Raw genomic sequence first — 22,587 nt, 5'->3', positions numbered from 1 at the left:
TTCATTAAACTCTCCCTTTGTAGAGTGGCAACTTGTTTGTAGACTTCAGAATTTAGTGGTTTCCTTGCATGGGAAAGTATTTCAATTATGCTGGATACTATTTTGTACTAAAAATAGTAATATGCCCTATTGGGCCATCACTTTCATCAACTTTTCTTCCCTAGTAAAGTGACTGGAACAAGTCAATTTTTGTGATGCATTTTACATTGCTTACATTTTCTTGATAACACTAGACATTGCAGATATCACTATTGTGCCAGTTAAGTATGAGGTCCCGTAGAGGAGCTGTACTCTATGATTTACAATAATATGTAACTCTTTAAAAATTTCAAATGCTTTACAAATTAATTTATGATGGCACCAGAACTTCATAATAAAGTTACAACCTTGTGTACAGTTGGGAGTATTATTCATTGTTTTGTTACATTAAAGGAAGAGTATCTGTTTGTTATGACTTTATCTTTTCGTAAATGCTACTGCAAATTTGTTTTTACTTACATTTCATTGTATGATTTTCTTAGGCTCTGCAATTTTTGCATAAGCTGTTTTCGCAACTTACTGTAGAGGTTTTCTTTATTGACTGGGAGCGACCTAAAGGCAAAGTCCTTAAAGCCGTTGAAGGTAACTTGTTTGTATAACTAGCTTCACTTAAATTCAGACGTTACTTTCTCAAAGAATAACATTTTGAAAGTTTTACTCTTTGTATTTTTTCTAGGTGAGGGTGGCATAAAAAGTGCTGCTGCACCTGTGAGCATATGGAGGACATATTTTATAGCAAATGAATGGAATGAAATTCAGACTGTGAGGAAGATAAATCCACTCTTTCAAGTGCTTGCAGTTCTTTTCTTTTTGGAGGTATTTTTTAAATTAAATTTTGATGTAACTTTAGGGCCAGTTTTTGATGTTTGCAATTCCTACAGCAATGGGAGGCAACCTTCAAAGATTTATCTGGAAAAATTGTCTTAAAGGAAGAAACCAGTGTTTTGGTATGGGGCTTTATATACCATTGCTATAGTCCATTATGTGAATCAAAAAAATTTACTATTAGGGCATGTCAACACAGAGCAGCAATGCCCATTAGAGGAGTGTGATTTATAAAGCTCACCATGTGTTGTGCACTCACTGTCCCAAGTAGACTCTGCTTTCCCAGTCCCTGCTTTATATAAATTTTTATTATTTACTGAAACTCTCAAGAAAAGGAAATTAGAATGAAAATAACAGATTTTTTTCAATGATGCTATTCATTGCTGTATTATGTATAGGTATCTGATTTAAGAATAAGCTTTTTCTTTAATCTCTTTTCAGGTTGTTGGATTTTCACACCTGGCATTAATGGATTCTTCTACAAGTCTTACAAGAAGCAGTGAGAGTTACATAGCTCCCTGGAGTCGCATTCTGAGATTTGGTGTGTCTACTGTCCTCTGGCTAGTCATTGCCATGTTACAGGTACAGCTCTGGCATATGTAACTCTGAATCATCATTATGGCCCTAGCTGACCAAATCACTTAACTTGAAGGACATCAATAACTTCCCTTTCCCTTTAAGTGTCTGTTTAAGTGTTTTGCTGAATCAGGACGTATAGCTTACTTAGCATGTCATCAATTTGTCCAAGTCACAAGGGTTCTCATGGCTTCCATAAAATCTTGCCTTTCAGTCACCATCTTGAATTTCCGGTCTGAGAAGTATTCCCTTATCTGCTTTATTTTGTTTTTAAATAGTCATGGAGTGTCTTCAAATTTTAAACCAAGCTTTTAAAGTGATTGCTGAAACTCTCCTCTTTGGAGGAGGGACTCAGAAAGGGAAGCAAGGTTTTTCTGAGCCCAGTGTGAAGCTGACAATTCCTGCTGTTTGTGTTTTGCGACAGCTACATTTTAAGCTAGCTGTACTATAGTTGAGAAAAGAAAGTCAAAGCTGATGCACTAATAAATAAAAATCTGGTTTGTTTCAGATCATATTCTTTGCTGTATTTTATGAGAGATTTGTAGAAGATAAAATAAGACAATTTGTTGATTTGTGCTCTGTGAGCAATGTAAGTAATTTTGATTTCATCACTGCAATTGCTATTTTTTTAAATGGATTAATATATTAGAAGTTATTAAGAGGTTCCATTTTTTTTTTAGCTTTAAATATAATGTTGTACTAGCTAATATCCAAAGCTAATGCTCTTTACCATTGTGTGTGTCCTCAGCAGGCTTGGGGTTCTTGCTGTGGTGTACAAGAAGGCTTCAAATTGCCTGTAATATGGGTTAGGTTCGAAAGAGTAAACTGTCATAAACATCATACAGGGTTTCAGGCATGTAACTCCAAATGGGCATATGACTATTCCTTCATTCTTTTATTTGAGAATGAAGCAATAACAAATCAGAACAGAAGTAAGGCATGCAGTCCATTTCTTGTAGGCCTTTCTATTTGTATTATAGAGCTTTTTCCTCTTAGAAGCTTCTCTGTTTTAATATGTTCATGGTTACAGTTTCTACTTGCTACTTTTGGTTATCCATTGATTTCCTTTACTCTAATTTAAATACCCCTTACTGATGTAATCTTTCTCTTGTAACCCTACTTACTGATTGCCGTGTGGATCCACCCCAGATTTCTTCCAGTTTAGATTCCCACCGTTGAGACTTAGTAGCTATTCTCTTTTCAACCAAGGTAGAACACAACCAGAACCAGTCAATACAGCTCATTTATTTGACCAGAAAAAGTGTGGTTTTTGAATATCATTCAGCATTTTTTCTGTTTGAGCCCTCCCGGGCTAAACCTACCACTTCCACAAAGCTTCTGAATTTTGTTACCCTGTGTAGTTAAAGACCTGAATCCAGGTCTGTTGTGTAAGTTGCGCTGGAGAGCTAAACTAAAGTCTACTGCATGGAGGTGACCCAGATAGCTTTAAGAAGTCATATTAGTATGACAGACAAGTGATGTTCCTTACTGAGTAGATTTCTGTTATATATAGCTTGCTAGGAGTTGAACTGAAACCATTGAACTTATTTATTCTGCTTCACTGAATGCCTTTTGAATTTTTTTTATTAGGATAAAAGCTATAGTTTGTTTTTTCCAGAATCCTTGACTTAGATTTTTCTACTCAGGAGAACAGCTAGTGACACTGGCTGTTAATAATCTGAACTCTAGGACTAGCGAGAGGGGTTTTGTGGACCTAGGTAAATTGAATTGTATGTATTGCACATAAATTGTTACTAAACATTTTTCTGACACACACACACTTTGGTATTTTAGGACCTATTTTATCCAAGTAGTAGAGCTGGCTCTGCTGGTATCCATTAGTAATTTTTTAGTTTTGATTCCATGTATTAAATAAACTATTTTTTTCCTTTTTGTTTTTTAGATTTCAGTGTTTCTCTTGTCACACAGATGCTTTGGGTATTATATCCATGGTCGGTCTGTGCATGGACATGCAGATACCAATATGGAAGAAATGAATATGAACCTAAAGAGAGAAGCGGTATGCAAAGGAAATACAAATATACATCTTTTGATTCCCTTTTTGTAACTGAATGTAGAGAGTTTGGTGCATAACAGGTGCACAGTTGTATGCCAACTCTGAGTTTGTTCTCTCCTTAGGTAAGAGTTGGTCCTGAAATAGCAGTCGCTTATTCGTTCTTCTACTTCGAAGGCTGATTCCTTGGGTTATTGAAAGTTCTGTCTTTCTAAAATATGATTTTTTTTCTCATGTAGTTAAATACTATTGTTTTGATACTGCAGCTGCTTTTATACTCTTAACCCTCTGTAAAGAGGTGTCTGTTAAGAGACTTTCATAAAGAGGCAAATCTGAAAAACACTTGTACAGAAAACAGTTTATTCTGACTGCATTCTTCGATTCCAAATGCAGCTCTCTGGTGGCAATACTAATTTATTGGAGAAATCAGCTTGAAGAGACATTTTCACACTCATCATAAGTGTCTGCTTAATCCTGCAGTGAAGTTAATTTGATATTAGTGACTTGTCATTAAATTTCAGTTTTCCAGCATCACTGCAGGATGAAGTAGGGAGAAAAGGTGAGTATCATAAAGATACAAAGAACTTTGATGTTCTAGTAAATAAGATAAGGAAAAACTTAATTTTGAAATGTAGTTTTTTATCCTTAAAAAGTTCCCTTTAAATTGATTCTCCCCTCCCCACTTTTCCTTTAGTAGTTTAATTTAAAGTAATTTAGAGAGAAGCATTTTCATTCTGTGGGAACATCAGTTTTTGAAACATCAGTCTTTCCTCCTTTGCAGTTAGGTTTTTTGGGGTTGTTTTTTAAGTAGGAACAAAGAAAAAGATGGAAAGAGTTTGGAACTTAAAGGAGGAGGGTGAGGGAAAGCAAAAAATAAGGGAAAAGAACTGAATAAGGAGAGAACAAACAAATTAGAAGAACTAATAAGCGATGGCTATTCTGGGACCAACTCTTACAATTTATTCAGCTCTTCTCTTATGGAGAGAAGGAAGAATTGTATTCTCCTGCTTCCTAACAATAAATGAAGTGTGTGTGTGAAGATCAAAGATATTCTTAAACTAACAAACTGTGTGCTGGTCTAAAGTAGGAAATATCCTCACAACAACTGGTATCAGGGTTCTTGTCCTAAAATACTTTTGCTGTCATAGACTTAGTGCCAAAGGATTCAAATATTCAGATATATCTAACCTTCTGTACTTGCATGAGTCATTTTTCTGCAGAGAAGCAAAGAAAGCTGCATTTGGAATTGAAGAATGTAGACAGAATAAACTGTTTTCTATACAAGTGTTTTTCAGATTTGCCTCTTTATGAAAGTCTCTTAATAGACACCTCTTTACAGAGGTCTAAGAGAGTCTAAAAGCAGCTGCCGTATCAAAACAATAGCATCTAACTGGTTTGTACATGCATATTTCCATTTCTTTATGCTATTTTATGTTTCAATTGTGCAGGAAAATTTGTGTAGTCAAAGAGGCTTATTACCCAACACAGATGGCCAGACATTTCAGATTTCCATTTCAAACAAGATGAGACAGCAGTATGATAGGATTCATGAAACCCTAAGAAGGGTATGTGTGATATTTTTTACACTGGCATTTTGCTATGTTTATATTTAAAACCTGACCGACAAAGGATGTGTGCAGTCTTTAAATTAATTTTCACATCATAATATTTTTCAGAAACATGGTCCTGCTAGACTTTTAGATTCATCTGCAACTACTTTTGAACAGAGTACTAAGGCATACCATACCATGAACAAATTTCTTGGCTCCTTTATTGACCATGTATGTATACAGACTTTATTTATAAGGCTAAATAGAATGAGTGAGTGAGAGATGAGCGATTGTGATTTACCTTTTGGGATATAAAGTTAGAGACTGGTCAATGGAGGTTGTATTGTTACTACAATACTACTTCGCAGGAGACAAAAAATAAGTGTACTGCCCAGTAATGCCAACACACTTTTCACTTACATCAATTCCCTTGATAGTATGAATTCATTGTATAACAGATACTCCTGGGGGCAGAATTCTTGCCCCATGCAGATTTCTTTGCTTTGCCGCAGAAAAATGACTTTCTGGCGGGGAAGCAAAGGGAAGCTACAAGAGCAGTCACGCGCCCCTCAAAGCAAGCAACGGAGAGAGGTAAATCACTGCGGTGGGGCTGGGGAAACCCCAGCCAGTGCCAGGTCAGACCCACCCCCAATGCATCCGGAACCCCCAATATCCAGACTCCCCCGCTGAGTCCCCTGCACCCAAACACCCACCCCGCTGAGCCCGCCCCCCTGTGTCCAGACCATCCCCACCCCCAGAGCCCCATTCTCTTGCACCCAGCCCTCACCAGCCTCACCCCGGCCGGGGGGTCCTACCCTGAGCCAGGCTCAGCTGTTAGTCCCAGCGAGGCTGGGGTGGGGGAGAAGGACACTTCCCCTACACGGAGCAGCCGGGCCAGGGCCGGGTCAGACCTACCCCCAGAAACCTACTCTGGCTCTGCACCTCTCCCCTGCTTCCTGGCCCCATCACTCCTCAGCTGTGGGGGGAGGAATCACTATATGGAGTGCTGCTCCCCTGTCTGCCCAACCCTCCTGCATCCGGATCCCTCTCCCCACTGAGCTGCCCACACCCAGATTGACCCACATAGAACCCTCTCACCCACACCTGGATCCCCCCACATGAAGTCCCTGCACACTTTTATCCTGCCATACTGAGCCTGGCTGCCCACACCTGGTGTTCTTGGCACAGTTTTGCTCACCCTGGTGAGTTGCTTCACCTGCTACTCTTGAGGCAATAAATAAATTAAATAAATATGGAGGTTCCAGTACAGACTGGGGCAGTCCTGGCCCATGCGCTGTGTCAGAGTCAGGTGCAGCCTCACCACTAAGTTGGTGTCCCGGGAGTGAGCTGCAGGGTGATCTCCCACCTCCGTGCAGCCAATGGCTTGTGCTCCCCGTGGCTATGCTGGAGCCTCCACATCTATTTATTGACAAATAAAATTTGCAGAATTTTAAAATATTGTCTGCAGAATTTTTAATTTTTTGTCTCAGAATTCCCTCAGGAGTAAACAGAATGGACAGTAGTCATTTAATTCATACTGCTATTTTAAGTAGTTATACTCTACCTTCTGTAAAGTGCACTTCTAGCATTTTTTACCCTGAGGATCCCAGAGCTAAGTATTAGAGGGTTTTTTTGTTTTTTCCTCTTGTAGGTTCATAAGGATATGGATTATATTGTAAAGGACAAGTTGCTGCTTGAACGAATTATTGGCATGGAGTTCATGGAACCAATGGAAAAAAGTATCTTTTACAATGGTATCAGCTTGATCTCTTTGACTTAATATTTATTTCACTATACATGTGCAGGGTGCTATTCAGACAAATAAAATGTAATTTCCAGGCCTTGGGGTTCACACTCTAAATTGGAGTTTCCAACAGAGAGGTGTGACCATGAGAATTGTGAGGGTATAGGAGACACCTGCTATGCATTAGCCAGGGTGACAATATCTTGGGTCATGAGGATTGTTCTTCAATGGCATGCCTTTGTAACGTTTCAGTCTGAGGTATCTGAAGGGTTGCTACCTGGAGCTGTGTACATGTTTACGCAGTACTCTTTGTGACTTGGCATCGAGGACTGATACTCACATTGTGGGGGGACGACAGGCCAAGCAGCTGGCCATCAGTCCTTGTTTAATTAGAATGCCTCTTGGCATAGTTGGTGATGGTATTGCTTGTTAAACTGCCTGAAGTGGGGAATTTGCAGAAGCCATTTTCTGAAGGAAAAGCAAGGTTACTCATCAGGAACTATCATGATTTGAGACTCTTGCCTCTGCATATTCACAATATCCACTCACCTTCCTACCTTTCTCGGAGTTCTGTTTCCCTAGGTCTCCATGGTTTAGTGGAAGGAAATGAGGAGGTTGAGTCTGCACAGCTTTTTTTATAGCCTCTCCTCCAAATACTCAATTCTGGGAAACCGCACTTGTGCACCCCCAACAGGCACTGCTTTCTAGAAAGTTCATGTGGTGTCAAGAGTTTGTATCTCACAGATGTACAAGGCCACACTTGAACTACATTTAATGAGCAGTAACTTTTCTTAGGGGGCACAAGAGGAACCAGTTTCAGGAGAACAGGGGAAGTTCCAGGATTTCAGCTGCACTTGTTGATAAATCCTGCACGGCATCCATTAAACTAGAGCAGGGAGACTTAATGTGTTCCCCCATTTAACTTACATAATATAGGGATAACCACACATCACTTCATGTGGCGATCAGGTCAGTATTGTATTACCTGTATTTTGTGGAGCTTGTGCTATATCTGGAGTCTGCAGCTGTGTGCTAGTTTAAAGATGACATGAACAGTTGAATGTTACTACCTAGGAGAACAAAATGACAGAGGAGGTTGGGATGCGAACCACAGCCCGTGTAAGTTGGGTTTGGGCCTTTTTGGGCTAGCTCTTGAGAGAATAAAATGGAGTTAAGAGACTCCATGAAATGTGCCAAGCCACAGTTAGGAGATATTTACCTTAAAATGTATGGAAATTGACTAACCATTAGGAAACCAGATTAGACACATGCCTCTCTGAAGCTGTGGAAAAATTGGGGGAGGATTTCTCTTCTCCAATTACTTATATTCAAGTAGATCTGTTTCTTGTTTTTATGCTTCCTGGTCAAAATATTTTCTGGTATTTTAATATTGTTTCTTTTTCTTTGCTATTATTACTATTGTGTATAAATTCATGTTTCTCTGTAGGGAATGTTACATATTGATAAAAGACATAGAAGGGGATAAGTGATCTGAACTTGAAAACACGCTATATTAAAACAAAGGGATTACTCTGTCCTGAAAACCAAATGAGGAGACATAACTAAAGACCTCCTGTTACTGAGGCCCTGATTTAGCAAAGCATTTAAGCACATTTAATTACTTTGCTGAATCAGGGCCAGAGTCAGCGCTTGCTCAAGATGTTAGCGACAAGGAACTCAGAGGTGCATATGACATAAAAATGGCTAAATTTACCATCAATCTGGTTCAAACTTTCAGATTTAGGTGCATGTAGGTATATGAATGCAGTTGTGAATGTTGCACACCTGTTTTTGAAAATCTGGCACTTTGTCAGAAAAGCTATATTGTAGATTATATTTAAAAGGTATGTTGTTTTTGGTTGAGACCAATATCATGATTATGCTTCTGTGGTGTATTTCCTTTTCCTAAATTTCCATTATTGTTTTATCAATGATCTTGTAATCTTAAGTATGCTGACCTGTATTAGGGAACTTCACAAATTATTATCACAGAAATTCAGATTTAATTTATATTTTTTTGCAACAAGTTATTTTCTTTCTATAGATGAAGGACATTCTTTCAGTGATGTTCTCTTTTATGGCAATGAGGCCACACTTCTCATCTTCGATATACTGTTTTTCTCTGTTGTGGATTTGGCTTCCCAAAGTTTTGTCCTAGCAGCCGTTCTTACATATTTGCAACAGGAGGTAAATTTATTTTAAAAAATATTTTAAATATTTTAAATATTTTAAAAATAAGGTAGTTTATCTAATTTATGTATTTAATAGGGTGTGCTCACAGAAAACTATACTAACAAACTATTTTAAAAAATACTGGATTTTCTCCTAAAATAAGAAAAGACTTATGAACCAAAAAAAAATTACACTGCTTTTTTATGCACCATGTATGTATAGGACACAAATAATAGCGCTCAAAAGAAAATACACAGAGCAGTGAAAATTAATCAGAGTCCCAGAATAGCTAATGCTGGGACTTGCAAAGGGGCCTAAGGGAGTTAAGTGCCCAAATCCCATTGAAATCTAATGAGCAGAGCACCTAACCCTCTTAGGCCCCTTTTGGAAATCTCCACCAAAATGAATGTATTTCCATTAAGATGTAGTTTCTTCCTCTTTCTCCTTCACACAATTCCATATGTGATCAACTTGATCATGTTTGTAAATGTCACCAGTAGTAAAAATTTTTGGAATATAAACTATTTAAGATATGACTTGGAAGTTCTGATGTAATAAGTAGAAATATAAATATTTGGAGGGTTCAGTCTTTTCCTCAGAAGGGAAGGGATGCTACAAATATAATTAAAGGATTTGTATTTTGGACATAACAAATTGCTTGATTCTCCACTCCTGGAAAAACATCTTGTATTACAGTATCATTAGTGTGACACACAAACAATCCAGGTAATATGTTATTACCATTATCATGATCATAGTTTACAGGTTTTTAGAGGCCCTCGGCTCGGCCTCTTAAGTGTTGAGGGCTGCTAATATCTGTCATTTAACATTTGATTCCTAAATAAAAAAGCCTAGTGTTAGTATAGGAGCCTGTCTAATGAAGGTGTACTGTTGTGGAAAGTGCAAACATTTGGCAGAGTACATAATTGATTATTTTGTATCATGTACAGAAACAGAATTATTTAAAATATTTTTTCCATTGTTATGAAACTTGTTTAATATTATTTTTAGATTTTTAGGTTTATTCGTAATACTGCTGGGCAGAAGAATTTGGCATCCAAAACCTTGGTGGATGAAAGATTTCTTATTTAGTTGACTCAAAAGTTGAAATACTTTGTAAAGGAGCTGATCATGGAATGAAGCCGTCCTGAGCTACAGATTAGTCTGCAGTGCTATGTAAATATTAATGTAAATCTTTTGACTTTTTTCTTTTTATTTCGTGTGCTAGAAAGTTTTGTTTTTGTATAACTTTCAGATGTTTGTGTTGTGAATAGTAAACCAAATGTCTTGAAACAAATGGTACGTGACACCAAGTCAGTCAGAAATCAAGCTGAGTGCTGTAATTAACACAAGATAAAATCCATTTATTGCCTTCAGTGAGGGTATATGCCATTTCTTTTTAGGAGATAATTTCAGGGCTTCTGTTGCTGACTGGGGTCATAGTTTTCCTCATATATACATGTTTCCAAAATAGCTTAAAGAAATTATCCCTTATTTTCAGAATTTACTATGAAATACAATATTCATCAAATGTATTTCAGGTTCACCACAAATGGGGATCTGCCCTGAATTCCTAACTACTATTTAAACAAATACTTAGAAGACCTTTGAGACTAAGTAGTTGAATCTTTCTCACTTATCTAAAACAACTTCAGTGTGAAAGTTTAAACTGTGTGATTGCTGATGTGGTTTGATCCACATTAGCCCACCCTTTGGGTTTGTCTAATGTATCATTGGGGCAGTATTGTTTTTTTTTTTTCTTTCTGCACTGATTACACATAACAGCACATGTGTGGTTGAACGTTTGGTAGTCTCACAACCATAGAGCTGTGTGGCCCAGTGAATAGGGCAAAGGATGGAGATGCAGGAGGCCTTGATTGTGTTCCTGATCTTTTGTGGAATTAATGTTACCTTGAGCAGGTCACTTAACTGCTCTGTGCTTGTTTTCATAGCCGTGAAATTGGGGCACTGATACTTATCTTTTTGAACTGCTTTGAGATGCTCTGTGGATGGAAAGAACTGTGCAAGTGCCTATTCTTATATTATTGTTTTAATATATTCCCCGATTATCCCATTTTCTGACATCATTCCATCATAATTTAACATAGTGACCATATCCCACATAAACTACTTCAGCCATTGGAATGTAATCACCTGAATAGTTGTTAAAATGCTGCTTACTAAAGGTTCAGGGAGATTTTCAAAGGCTAAAGGGGCAGGTGAGTGCCTAATCCCCAATTGTGCCTTTGAAAAGTCTCCCTGCCAGTATGTTTTAAAATAACATTTTTTTTTTAGTAAATGATTACTCCACTGCATGGTATCACAGTTTCATAGCCACGCTACTTGTCTCAAGATAATTCAGCAGGGAACATGCATCCGCAAAAAACATAAAGATCCGAGTTCAGAAAAGCATCTCTATTTAAGAATAGCACTTAAGTAACATTTAAGACAATAGGACTTAAGCAGATGTTTAATTTTAAATGTGCTTATCTGACCCAGGGCCAACATACCTCATAGAGGTATTCTATTTGAGATTCTTCTTACCTCATAAAGAGGAAGACGGCTATTATGGTGCCATATCATGTCTTTAAGCTGTGGTTACCATAGATTTAAGTCTCAAAGCCATTACAGATCCGGTATGCTTACTTTTGGTTTGCAAAAACAAATGCTGCTTGCTAATTCAGAATAGTTACCATTAACTGGTAAAATGTTCTCAAAAAGAAAAGGAGTACTTGTGGCACCTTAGAGACTAACAAATTTATTTGAGCATAAGCTTGCGTGAGCTCACAGCTTATGCTCAAATACATTTGTTTGTCTCTAAGGTGCCACAAGTACTCCTTTTCTTTTTGCGAATACAGACTAACATGGCTGCTACTCTGAAACCTGGTAAAATGTTGTGACTCTCCTGAGGTCACGGTGGAGTTAGATAGCATAATGTGAGGGCCTGACTTTCAGTGGGGCATCCATTTATTCACATGCAGCTTATCACAAGACTGTATCTCCATACACACCTTCTGTGCACTAACACCTGTTCACACAGATAACTGATACTAACACTGTATATGTACGCACAGTACTTTGTTCAGGCATGTTTTATCGTAAAGAGTTTTCAGTACAAAAATTCCAATACCTGTGTGAACAAGTGTTAGTTGACAAAACTGTGTGTGCTGGTGTGGACAAATTGGAGGCCAAAGCCTGGAAATCAGCTACGGTAACTAGGGCTCACTGTTTGTTGTTATTGTTGTTATGATAGCTTTAAAGCATGGTTCTCCTCTGAATAGTGGCTGTATAAATGACATTGTAGTGTTCTGCGGTGGTGTCTCTCAATTATTTCTTTATGAAATGTGCACCATTGAAAAGTAGAAAAAAAATCTTTATAACTTCCAACTCTGCAAACTGAGCCTTTTGCCATCTTATGCATCATGGCCAGTAATAAAAATTCTGCAATCCAAATTTATGCCCTCATGAGACCTGTGCAGCCCCATTGCCTTGAATGCCTTTGTACATGTATAACTTAGCAGATCTTAATAAACAATTCTGTTGCTGAGGTACAAGATGGTCTTGTACAAGATGGTAGCTCACTGAGTCTTGACTAACGCAAGACTAACCACAGGCTAACAGGCGTGAAAAGCTCTAGGAACTAATTTTTGTCACTAAAATGAGCAAATAGACCTTGAATGCATGCAGTGCAAATCTGTTGTATAAGAAAGTGCTGTTTTTATGTAAAAAGAAAAGGAGTACTAGTGGCACCTTAGAGACTAACCAATTTATTTGAGCATAAGCTTTCGTGAGCTAGAGCTCACTTCATCGTAGGCATCCGATGAAGTGAGCTGTAGCTCACGAAAGCTTATGCTCAGATAAATTGGTTAGTCTCTAAGGTACCACCATGTACTCCTTTTCTTTTTGCGAATACAGACTAACACAGCTGCTACTCTGAAACCTGTTTTTATATAGTCACTTTTCAGAGTAGAACCACTCTTTAAACATACCTTCTCAAAAATATTTTGATTTATTGCTTACTGGAGTCAATTCAATTATACCTCCTCTTAATTTGTACTTAATAAGCTTAATCAATTAAGATTTATTACACTAGTATAGTCTGGAAATAATTCAGTGGGGAGGTACTGCATAACAGTGTTTGTGTGTATCACACAATAGTCATAACTCAGGTGCATAATGAAGCATCTAAAAAGTATGCTCTCACAGTGTTAATTTGCTTACAATAAAGTTAACTTTCTATATAATTTCTGAAGTTCTGGTATGTGTTATATTATAAATTTGGTTTGAAAATTAGCCCTCCTTTTTAGCATATTTTTCACAATTTCTACCACATTTTATAGTAATTTTAGTAACTTTAGATTTAAGAGAGTCATTAGGTCCTAGTAGAACCATCAATACTGTCCTTGAATGGATGTGTTACCTAGCATTTTTATTTCTGTAATTGGCTCTCAGTGACCAGGTTAAGGAGCTGTTCAAAGAAAACTTGCCTATGTGAGGGGATGGATGGGGGGGTTCTATCCACAGCTCAGTTTTGACCTAACATCTCTCTTTAAATAGGAAATAAGCTTTTTCCCTTTCACTGTTCCTGAGTGGTCAGTTCCTCTGTGAAAAGCAGCTTCCACTCATTCTTTGTTAATTTTGAGATTGAATTCACAGCAGACACTGGTAACTTAAATACCACTTTTGGTCCAGTAAAAGATATTACCTCATCCACCTTGTCTCTCTAATATTATGAAACCAACATGGCTACAACAACACTGCATACAACTTTTGGGCAGAGCACACAAAAGCTTTGGAATCCTTACAGTTTGGAGGGATTTCACTTGTTAAAAACAAATTCTAAGTAAATACAAAAATGTTCTTTCCGAGTTAGTTAAATATCTCTCCTCCTGTGTATTTTCTTTTTCTGGGCATCTCGGTAAGAAAGAGGGTACTACAGCTACCAAGTTGAAAGAGCTCTGTGTAAGCTCAAAAGCTTCTCTGTCACCAACAGAAGTTGGTCCAATAAAAGATGTTACCTCACCCACTTTGTGTGGTTTCAGCTGAGAGAGACAGTTATGAAATAATTGCAGATGATGAAACCTTCATTAGACAGTTGAATTTTTCTTTCATACCTGCTTTATAATGGCTATGTGAAAAGCATCGGTTGCACTTGGTTCTCATTTTGGTGGACATTTGTTCAAGAAATAACACTTTTTGATTGAATTTGCCAATTACATATTTTTACTAATTAATTGTAGTGGATCTTGTTTACATTCAGTTAGTTGATTTCTACTTTATGCTTGTAAACGTTTTATAATAAATCATATGATATTTCTATCTTTCCATTGTACTTGTCTCTCTGAGGAGTAAGGGAATTTTTAAGGATTTGGGGATTTTTTGGTACATGATAATTGTTATATCATGATGATTGAGGGTTGTATCATTCCTCCTACTTCAAGGAACTTGAGAGGAACTGATCTACAGGAGAGGAATGCTGCCTCTGTGTATCATCCTTGTCCCTCAACCTGCGGAAGGTCTTTCATAGGTGCATCATGGGAATTTGGGCTTTGTAGATAGTGAGTGGATAGCAGAATGGCTGCTCTGCTATATTGTGTGTCACCACACCTGCTGGATGAACTAGTTTATTGCTGGGTGCCAGTGCCCTATGATAACAGTGCTAAAAAAGTCAATATAAAGTAAAAACAACGTACAATGACTAGGTTATATGCCCCAATACCTTTTAGAAAAGGGACTGAGTGTGCGGAGAGGAAAATTAAAATCCATATATAAATACTAGAAAACAGTAAAAAGGAAAAGTCTAGATTTTTTTACATACATCAAAAGGGAAGAATGAATGAAAAAAAAAAAAAAAACTAAATTCCTTATATATAGTCAGTTCTGATGCTGCTGGCTTAAATAATGATAGTAAGATTTTGCATACGCTTGCTGAACTACAGAGAGCGTCTGTCTCAGAGCCTGGGTGCCACCAGTTCTTTCAGGCACAGGCCTTTGAGCAGTAGTGCTACTATGTTCTGAGATAGATGGTTGTTCCAAGGAAAGCACAGTACAGCAAGTCAGTCTGTGGGTCACAAAGGACTGGTGAGATCACTGTCCTCAGGAAAAGCTGCAGTTTCCAAATACTGAAAAGATAGAAGAATGATTCCTGATTGCTACTGAAAACTTAATTTTCATAATTAAGCCATGGACTAAAATTAGCCCCTAGTTACCCACCCTTTTGCCTGCCTGCATAGATAGGGTCATCATCAACAAATGAAATGTATTTCCATCCCCCTAAGAAAAATATCTCTATTGTATCCAGGTGGACCTTCAACAAGCTATCTCTTGTCCACATCTTAATCATCTGTGACTGGGTGAGACAGTAATGTAGATTAAGCCTTCACATATTGTTGACACTGAGATCTTACTGCCCTATCACTTCTCCTAGTGATTTGACTCACACCAACAATGTCTATAAATCTGACCCCTGGGGAACTCCATAGGAGAAAGCATCTGAGTCTGATTAGAAATTATCTAGCAGAAGCAGCTAAAAAGTACCTGACAGGAATGAACAAAACCACTCAGCTGCTGTTTTGGCCGCTCTGCAACACATCAGACAAACTAGTTGAAACTATAGTAAAGAACAGAATTGTCAGACACATAAATAAACATAATGTATTGGGGAAGAATCAACATGGTTTTTGTGAAGGGAAATCATGTCTCATCAATCTACTAGAATTCTTTGAAGGGGTCAACAAGCATGTGGACAAGGGAGATCCAGTGGATCTAGTGTACTTAGATTTTCAGAAAGCCTTTGACAAGGTCCCTCAGCAAAGGCTCTTAAGCAAAGTAAGCTGTCATGGAATAAGAGGGAAGGTCTTCTCATGGATCAGTAACTGGTTAAAAAATAGTAAATAAAGGGTAGGAATAAATAGTCAATTTTCAGAATGGAGAGAGGTAAATATTGGTGTCCCCCAGAGGTCTGTATTGGAACCAGTCCTATTCAACATATATATAAATGATCTGGAAAAAGGGCTAAACAGTGAGGTGGCAAAATTTGCAGATGATACAAAACTACTAAAGATAGTTAAGTCCAAAGCAGACTCTGAAGAGCTACAAAAGGATCCCACAAAACTGGGTGATTTGGCAACAAAATGGCAGATGAAATTCATGTTGATAAATGCAAAGTAATGCTCATTAGAAAACATAATCCCAACTATACTTATAAAATGATAGGGTCTAAATTAGCTGTTAATATTTTAAAAAGAGATCTTGGAGTCATTGTGGATAGTTCTCTGAAAACATCCACTCAATGTTCTGCAGCAGTCAAAAAAGCTAACAATGTTGGGAATCATTAAGAAAGGGATAGATAATAAAACAGAAAATATCATATTGCCTCTATCCAAATCCATGGTACGCCCACATCTTGAAGAGTGCATGCAGATTTGGTCGCCCCATCTCAAAAAAGATACATTGGAATTGGAAAAGGTTCAGAAAAGGGCAACAAAAATGATAAGGGGCATGGAACAGCTTCAATATGAGGAGAGATTAAGAAGACTGGGACTTTTCAGCTTGGAAAAGAAACGACTAAGGGGGGGACATGATTGAGGTCTATAAAATCATGACTGGTGTGGAGAAAGTAAATAAGGAAGTGTTATTTACTCCTTCGCATAACATAAGAACTAGGGGTCACCAAATGAAATGAATAGGCAGCAGGTTTAAAACAAAAGGAAGTATTTCTTCACACAATGCACAGTCAACCTGTGGAACTCCTTGCCAGAGAATGTTGTGAAGGCCAAGACTATAACAGGATTCAAAAAACAACTCGATAAATTCATGGAGGATAGGTCCATCAATGGCTATTAGCCAGGATGAGTAGGGATGGTGTCCCTAGCCTCTGTTTGCCAGAAGCTGGGAATGGGCAACGGGATGGATCAATTGAAGATTACTTGTTCTTCTCCTAGTGTTTGCTCATGTCCCTTCCAATTAGGTGTGCACACAGTGCGTGCACGATTGTTGGAAGGTTTTTCCTCTAGCAGTACCCGTCGGGTCAGCTGTGGAGCTCCCGGGAGTGGCATCTTTATGACAGTGTACATAGGTCCTTGGTGACCTGCCGACTGCTCAATTCCTTCTTATCACCAGTGACGGTAGTTGGAGCAGCCCAGTCTTGCATGTTGCAAATGCCTACTTTGCGGTCTTTCTTTGAATAGTTGTTGTAAATACAGGTTTCAGAGTAGCAGCCATGTTAGTCCGTATCCACAAAAAGAAAAGGAGTACTTGTGGCACTTTAGAGACTAACAAATTTATTTGAGCATAAGCTTTCATGAGTTAGCTGTAGCTCACAAAAGCTTATGCTCAAATAAATTTGTTAGTCTCTAAGGTGCCACAAGTACTCCTTTTCTTTTTGTTGTAAATAGTTACCCATTAGTGTTAATTAGTTGAATAGTACTTAGCTGGGGGATCTTCCCCGATTCCCTTTCCCCCGGACCAGGGCATGCCTCGGTCCCAGGGCTTTAAGCCCTGTGAGAAGTGCCTCAAGCCTATGCCATGTGGTGGTCCGCACGACTCCTGCCTCAAATGCCTTGGGGAGGGTCATCAGGCAGATAGGTGCAAGATTTGCAGGGGCTTTAAGCCCAGAACAAAGAAGGAGAGAGACACTCATCTGAAGCTCCTCCTAATGGAATCTGCACTTCGCCCACAGCTGGCACCGGAACCAGCACCAGCACCCTCTTTGCGCAGCGCACCGGCATTGGTGCGGGAACACTCAGCACTGAGGAAGGACTCCGGTAAGGACCATCAGCACCCCTCCCTGGCACCGAGGCCCGCATAAGAAGAAGAAGAAGGCAGAGGGGCCACTCGCCAGCACACCACACCAGTGGGGTGCATCCTGTGTTGAGACACCCCAAACCTGACCAAGTCCCACAGCTGTCAACTCCAGCCATGACAGGGGGGCCATCGAGTCCGGTGCTGGAGTACTTGGAGGGAGACCACCTCGATCTTTCCTCCACACCAGACACATTTGAAGCGGCATGGGATCTGATTGCCATGACTGTCCGTGCCCTGGCACCAACCACAGCACCAACATTGACTGCTCCGACAATGACAGCACTGATGGCAGCACTGCCCCCCATCAGATATAGGGGCAAGTCCACGATGATGGGTCGTCACTCATCCTCGCCACAGCACCGATCTCCAGCACCATCGGGTTCTGCTCCGCCTTGGTCCAAATCTGAGTACTCCTCTGAGTCGGAGGCAGAATCCTACACCTTCAGGCGGAGCTGGTACCGCTCTAGATCCCAGCACTGTTCCTGGCTCCGCTTGAGAAGTGATGCACCCCAACCGGCGCCAATGATGTTATGGCCTCCCCAGTGGCAGGGGCTGGTGCAGTGGCCCTTCTGGACCCCATGGGCCTACCATCAGGCCCAGGGGCCAGGCTTGAGGGCGACTTCTGTGGCCTCGGGACACCACGGGACCCCATCGGCCACATCAGTCTCAAGGGCTCCAGGAGTGCGGGCTGCGTCCCAAGAGGAAGACCTGGGGCAATCCAACCCTCAGACGGGAGCTTTTGTTGCCCCACCCTCGGTGCAAGGAAGGACACCTATAGCGGATGCACCTGAAACTGTCCTGGTGACCACCAGGGAACTGGAAAGGCAAGAGGTCCCAATCCCTCCCCAGGCATCTTCCTCCTCCTCGCCCAATGAGGCGGTGGCAGGGACGACTACCTCTCTGCTAGCAATGGACACCAGGGCCCATCAGGACCTCCTTTGGCAGGTGGTGCAAAACTTGAACCTACAGGCTGAGGTGGTCACAGAGGATTCAGACCCAGTGGTTGATATCCAGGCTCCTGAGGGGCCCTCTAGGGTGTCCCTTCCTCTTATTAAGACTATTGTAAATACAACTAAGGTGCTCTGGCAGACTCTGGCCTCTATCCCACCAACAGCTAGAGGGGTAGAGCGCCGCTATTTTGTTCCACAGAAGGGGTATTAGCACCTCTTTACCCATATCCAGCTGGGCACATTGGTGGTGGACGCTGCCAATCACAAGGAGTGGCAAGGACAGCCGGGTCCCACTCTGAAGGACAAGGAGGCCAAGAAGCTGGACCTCTTCGGTCGCAAGGTGTATTCTGGTATGCTTAGCTGGTATGCTTACAACTCCTGGGCCTCCCTGTCCAAGTTCCTGGATTTGTTGCCCATGGACTCCTATTCAGAGCTCACCGCGATACTCGAGGAGGGTAAGGTGGTGGCCTGGACTTCCCTCCAAGCGGCCCTGGACTCTGCAGACTTGACTACTCGGATCATGGCCACTGCAATTACTATGCGCAGAAGCTCATGGCTTCAGGTGTCGGGCCTTCCTGTGGAGATCCAGAATACCATCCAGGACCTCCACTTTGACTGTGCTGGTCTTTTTGCAGAGCAGACAGACTCATGGCTGCACAATCTGAAGGATTTTAGGGCGACCCTTAAGTCCCTGGGAATTCACACCCCTGCTCCGCAGAGGAAGCCCTTCCAGAGGAAGCCTCCCCAGCGCTTCTATTCGGGGAGCACGAGGCAAGACTTCAACAGAAGGAGGGGCAGGAACAATAGGAGAGAGCCATCAAGATCCTCCTCCGACTAGGGCCACGGTTCATCCAAACAATCTCTTGGCCCTAAGCCTAATTTTTGAAGGTGCGCCAGAGGATGGAGCACCAGTCCGTCTCCCAGATCCTTCTCCTCTGCTTTGTGAACCGTCTGTCCCTCTTCTACTGTGTCTGGGCTCAGATTACCTCAGATCGCTAGGTACTGAACATGGTAGAGGTTGAATATTCTATCCGATTCTGTTCCCGCCCTCCCATCCCCCTTCCATTTTCAGGGACCCCTCTCACGAGCAACTCCTTTTACAGGAGGTGCAATCACTTCTTGCTCTCGGGGCGATAGAGGAGGTTCCTCAGGAGTTCAGAGGAAAAGGGTTCTATTCCTGATACTTCCTCATTCCCAAGGCTAAAGGCGGGCTCAGACCTATCCTAGGTCAGTGAGACCTCAACATATTCATAAAGAAAGCAAATTTTTGCATGGTCTCCCTGGCCTCCATCATTCCTTCCCTGGATCCGGGAGACTGGTACACCACCCTCAATTTGAAGGACACATACTTCCAGATCTCCATCATCCCAGCCCAGAGACAATTTCTCCTGCTTGTGGTCAATGCCCAGCACTACCAGTTTACAGTGCTCCCGTTCGGTATTCACAAAGTGCATGGCCATCGTGGTGGCCTTCCTCCACAAAAGTCGGGTCCAAGTCTTCCCGTACCTGGACAACTGGCTCATCAAGACCAGGTCACAAGCACAAGTGTAGGAGAACCTGGCCCTCACTCGTGCCACCATTCTCAGGATGGGCCTCATGCTGAACATGCCCAAGTCCACCTTAACCCTAGTGCAGAAGATAGAATTCATTGTGGCTCTCCTGGACTCCACGCAAGCCAGGGCATCCCTGCCCGAGTCGCGCTTCCAAGCTCTCAGGGACATTATCAAGAACCTCTGCCGATTTCCCCACAACCACTGCCAAAAACTGCATGAAACTGCTGGGGCATACGGCAGCCTGCACTTATGTGGTCCAGCACGCCAGGTTGCATCTCCGTCCCCTGGTGCAGGTGTACAAGCTCAGTTGGGACTCTGGACAGAATAGTCACACTCCTGCCTCAGATTCTAGAGTACCTGAGTTGGTGGTTACAGGCTCAGGTGGTCTGCGGGGGAGTACCCTTTGCCAAACCGCAGCCCTTGCTAGAGTTAGTCATGGATTCCTCAGCGCTCAGATGGGGAGCACACTTCGGCACTATCAGGACACAGGGCATGTGGTCCCAGACAGAACTATCGCTGCATATCAACGCCAGAGAGTTGAGGGTGGTCCATCTGTCATGCCAGGCATTCCAAGCTCATCTTCAAGGCAACTGTGTCAGTACTAACGGACAACACCACAGCGATGTTTTATATAGACAAACAGGATGGTGCTCGCTCCTCTCCCCTGTGTCGGGAAGCCCTCAACCTGTGGGACTTCTGCATTGCCCATTCTGTCCACCTGGAGGCGTCATATCTGCCAGGACTTCAGAACAAGCTAGCAGACCGGCTCAGCCACTCATTCAACGGGCACAAATGGTCCCTCAGAGCGGATATCGCCCTGGATGTTTTCCGGAGGTGGGGCTTTCCCCACCTGGACCTATTCATGACATGGAGCAACAGGAAGTGTCAGGCTTCTGCTTCTTCCTGAACCTCAGCGCAGGTTCCATTGTGGACGCGTTTCACCTGGCATGGGCGAATCACCTGCTCTACACGTTTCCGCTCTTCCCTCTCATACACAAGGTCCTCCTCAAAGTCCGCCTGGACAGGGCCTCGTTGATCCTCATAGCACTAGCATGGCCCCGCCAACACAGGTGGTGAACCAGGCTGTTGGACCTATCAGTGGACAGGCCTGTAGCCCTTCCCCTGTTCCCGGACCTCGTCACACAAGACCACAGCAGGTTATGACATCCCAATCTGGAGTCCCTCCACCTCACAGCATGGAAGCTCCACGGTTAAACCAGTCTGAACTTCAATGCTCTGACTCAGTTCAGGAGGTCCTTCTCAGAAGCAGGAAGCCCTATACTCAAGCCACTTACCTTGCCAAGTGGAAGCAGTTCTCCATTTGATCTATGCAGGAGGGTATTCCTGCACCACAAGCCTCAATCCCATTTATTTTGGACTACCTGCTCGACTTGAAATAGCAGGGGTTGATGACCTCTTTGATTAGGGTTCACTTGGCCGCCATCTCTGCCTTTCACCCAGGGGTGGAGGATAGGTCAGTCTTTGGAAACTCAATGATAGGCCGCTTCCTCAAAGGGCTGGATAGACTGTATCCTCAGGTGAGGCAGCCTCTTCCACCTTGGGACCTCAATCTAGTCCTCTCCAGGCTTTTGGCCCACCCTTCGAGCCTATGGCAACATGTTCCTTGCTCTACCTATCTTGGAAGGTAGCTTTCCTCGTGGCCATCACCTCAGCTAGAAGGGTCTCCGAACTCAAGGCACTGACATCTGAGCCCTTACATTGTCTTTTATAAAGACAAGGTGCAACTATGTCCACACCCTGCATTTCTCCCTAAGGTAGTCTCTCAATTCCATATAAATCAGGACATTTTCCTACCTGTGTTTTTTCCCAAGCCTCATGCCAATAACAGAGATAGCATGCTTCATTCCTTGGATGTGTGCGCCCTCGCTTGCTATATCAAACACACAAAGCCGTTTCAGAAGAAGCTCTTCATCGCTGTCATGGGGGGGGCTTCCCATCTCCTCCAACACATATCATGCTGGATCACGTCATGCATCAGGACTTGCTATGACTTGGCGAAGATTCCAGTCCCAACATTGACGGCACACTCTACAAGAGCTCAAGCATCATCTCCCACTTTCCTAGCTCAAGTGCCCATTGAGGCTAAATGAAGGGCAGCCACATGGTCCTCTGTCCATACCTTCACCTTGGATTATGCAATTTCTCGGCAATCCAGAGATGATGCAGCGTTTGGCAGGGCAGTGCTGCAATCTGCGACCAGATGAACTCCGACCCCTCCTCCAAGAGTACGGCTTGGGAATTACCCAATTGGAATGGACATGAGCAAGCACTCGAAGAAGGACAAACAGTTACCTACCTCTCATAACTGTTGTTCTTCAAGATGTGTTGCTCGTGTCCA

At 41.7% G+C, this 22,587-nt stretch overlaps 1 protein-coding gene across 6 annotated transcripts in view; it reads left to right on the top strand.

Annotated features, from left to right (window-relative positions):
• TMEM67 (transmembrane protein 67) overlaps window positions 1–22,587 on the top strand; it is an 84,339-nt gene that overhangs the window by 49,547 nt on the left and 12,205 nt on the right. For 5 of the 6 annotated variants that reach the window (XM_027818338.3, XM_043539350.1, XM_037892293.2 and 2 more), the window contains 10 exons: window positions 522–621; window positions 716–855; window positions 1,306–1,446; window positions 1,949–2,029; window positions 3,344–3,460; window positions 4,903–5,019; window positions 5,131–5,235; window positions 6,656–6,758; window positions 8,793–8,935; window positions 9,932–14,245. In XM_027818338.3, coding sequence (XP_027674139.2) covers window positions 522–621; window positions 716–855; window positions 1,306–1,446; window positions 1,949–2,029; window positions 3,344–3,460; window positions 4,903–5,019; window positions 5,131–5,235; window positions 6,656–6,758; window positions 8,793–8,935; window positions 9,932–10,012 — 1,128 coding nt within the window. In that variant the 3' untranslated portion in view covers window positions 10,013–14,245. Of the gene's footprint in view, window positions 1–521; window positions 622–715; window positions 856–1,305; window positions 1,447–1,948; window positions 2,030–3,343; window positions 3,461–4,902; window positions 5,020–5,130; window positions 5,236–6,655; window positions 6,759–8,792; window positions 8,936–9,931; window positions 14,246–22,587 lie in introns of those variants that run through there. The other variant, XR_006288434.1, reaches the window with a different exon arrangement.

This window comes from Chelonia mydas, chromosome 2 (assembly GCF_015237465.2).
Source record: "Chelonia mydas isolate rCheMyd1 chromosome 2, rCheMyd1.pri.v2, whole genome shotgun sequence".
In the NCBI taxonomy this organism is placed as follows: domain Eukaryota; kingdom Metazoa; phylum Chordata; order Testudines; family Cheloniidae; genus Chelonia; species Chelonia mydas.
This window is presented reverse-complemented; position numbering and strand designations above follow the sequence as displayed.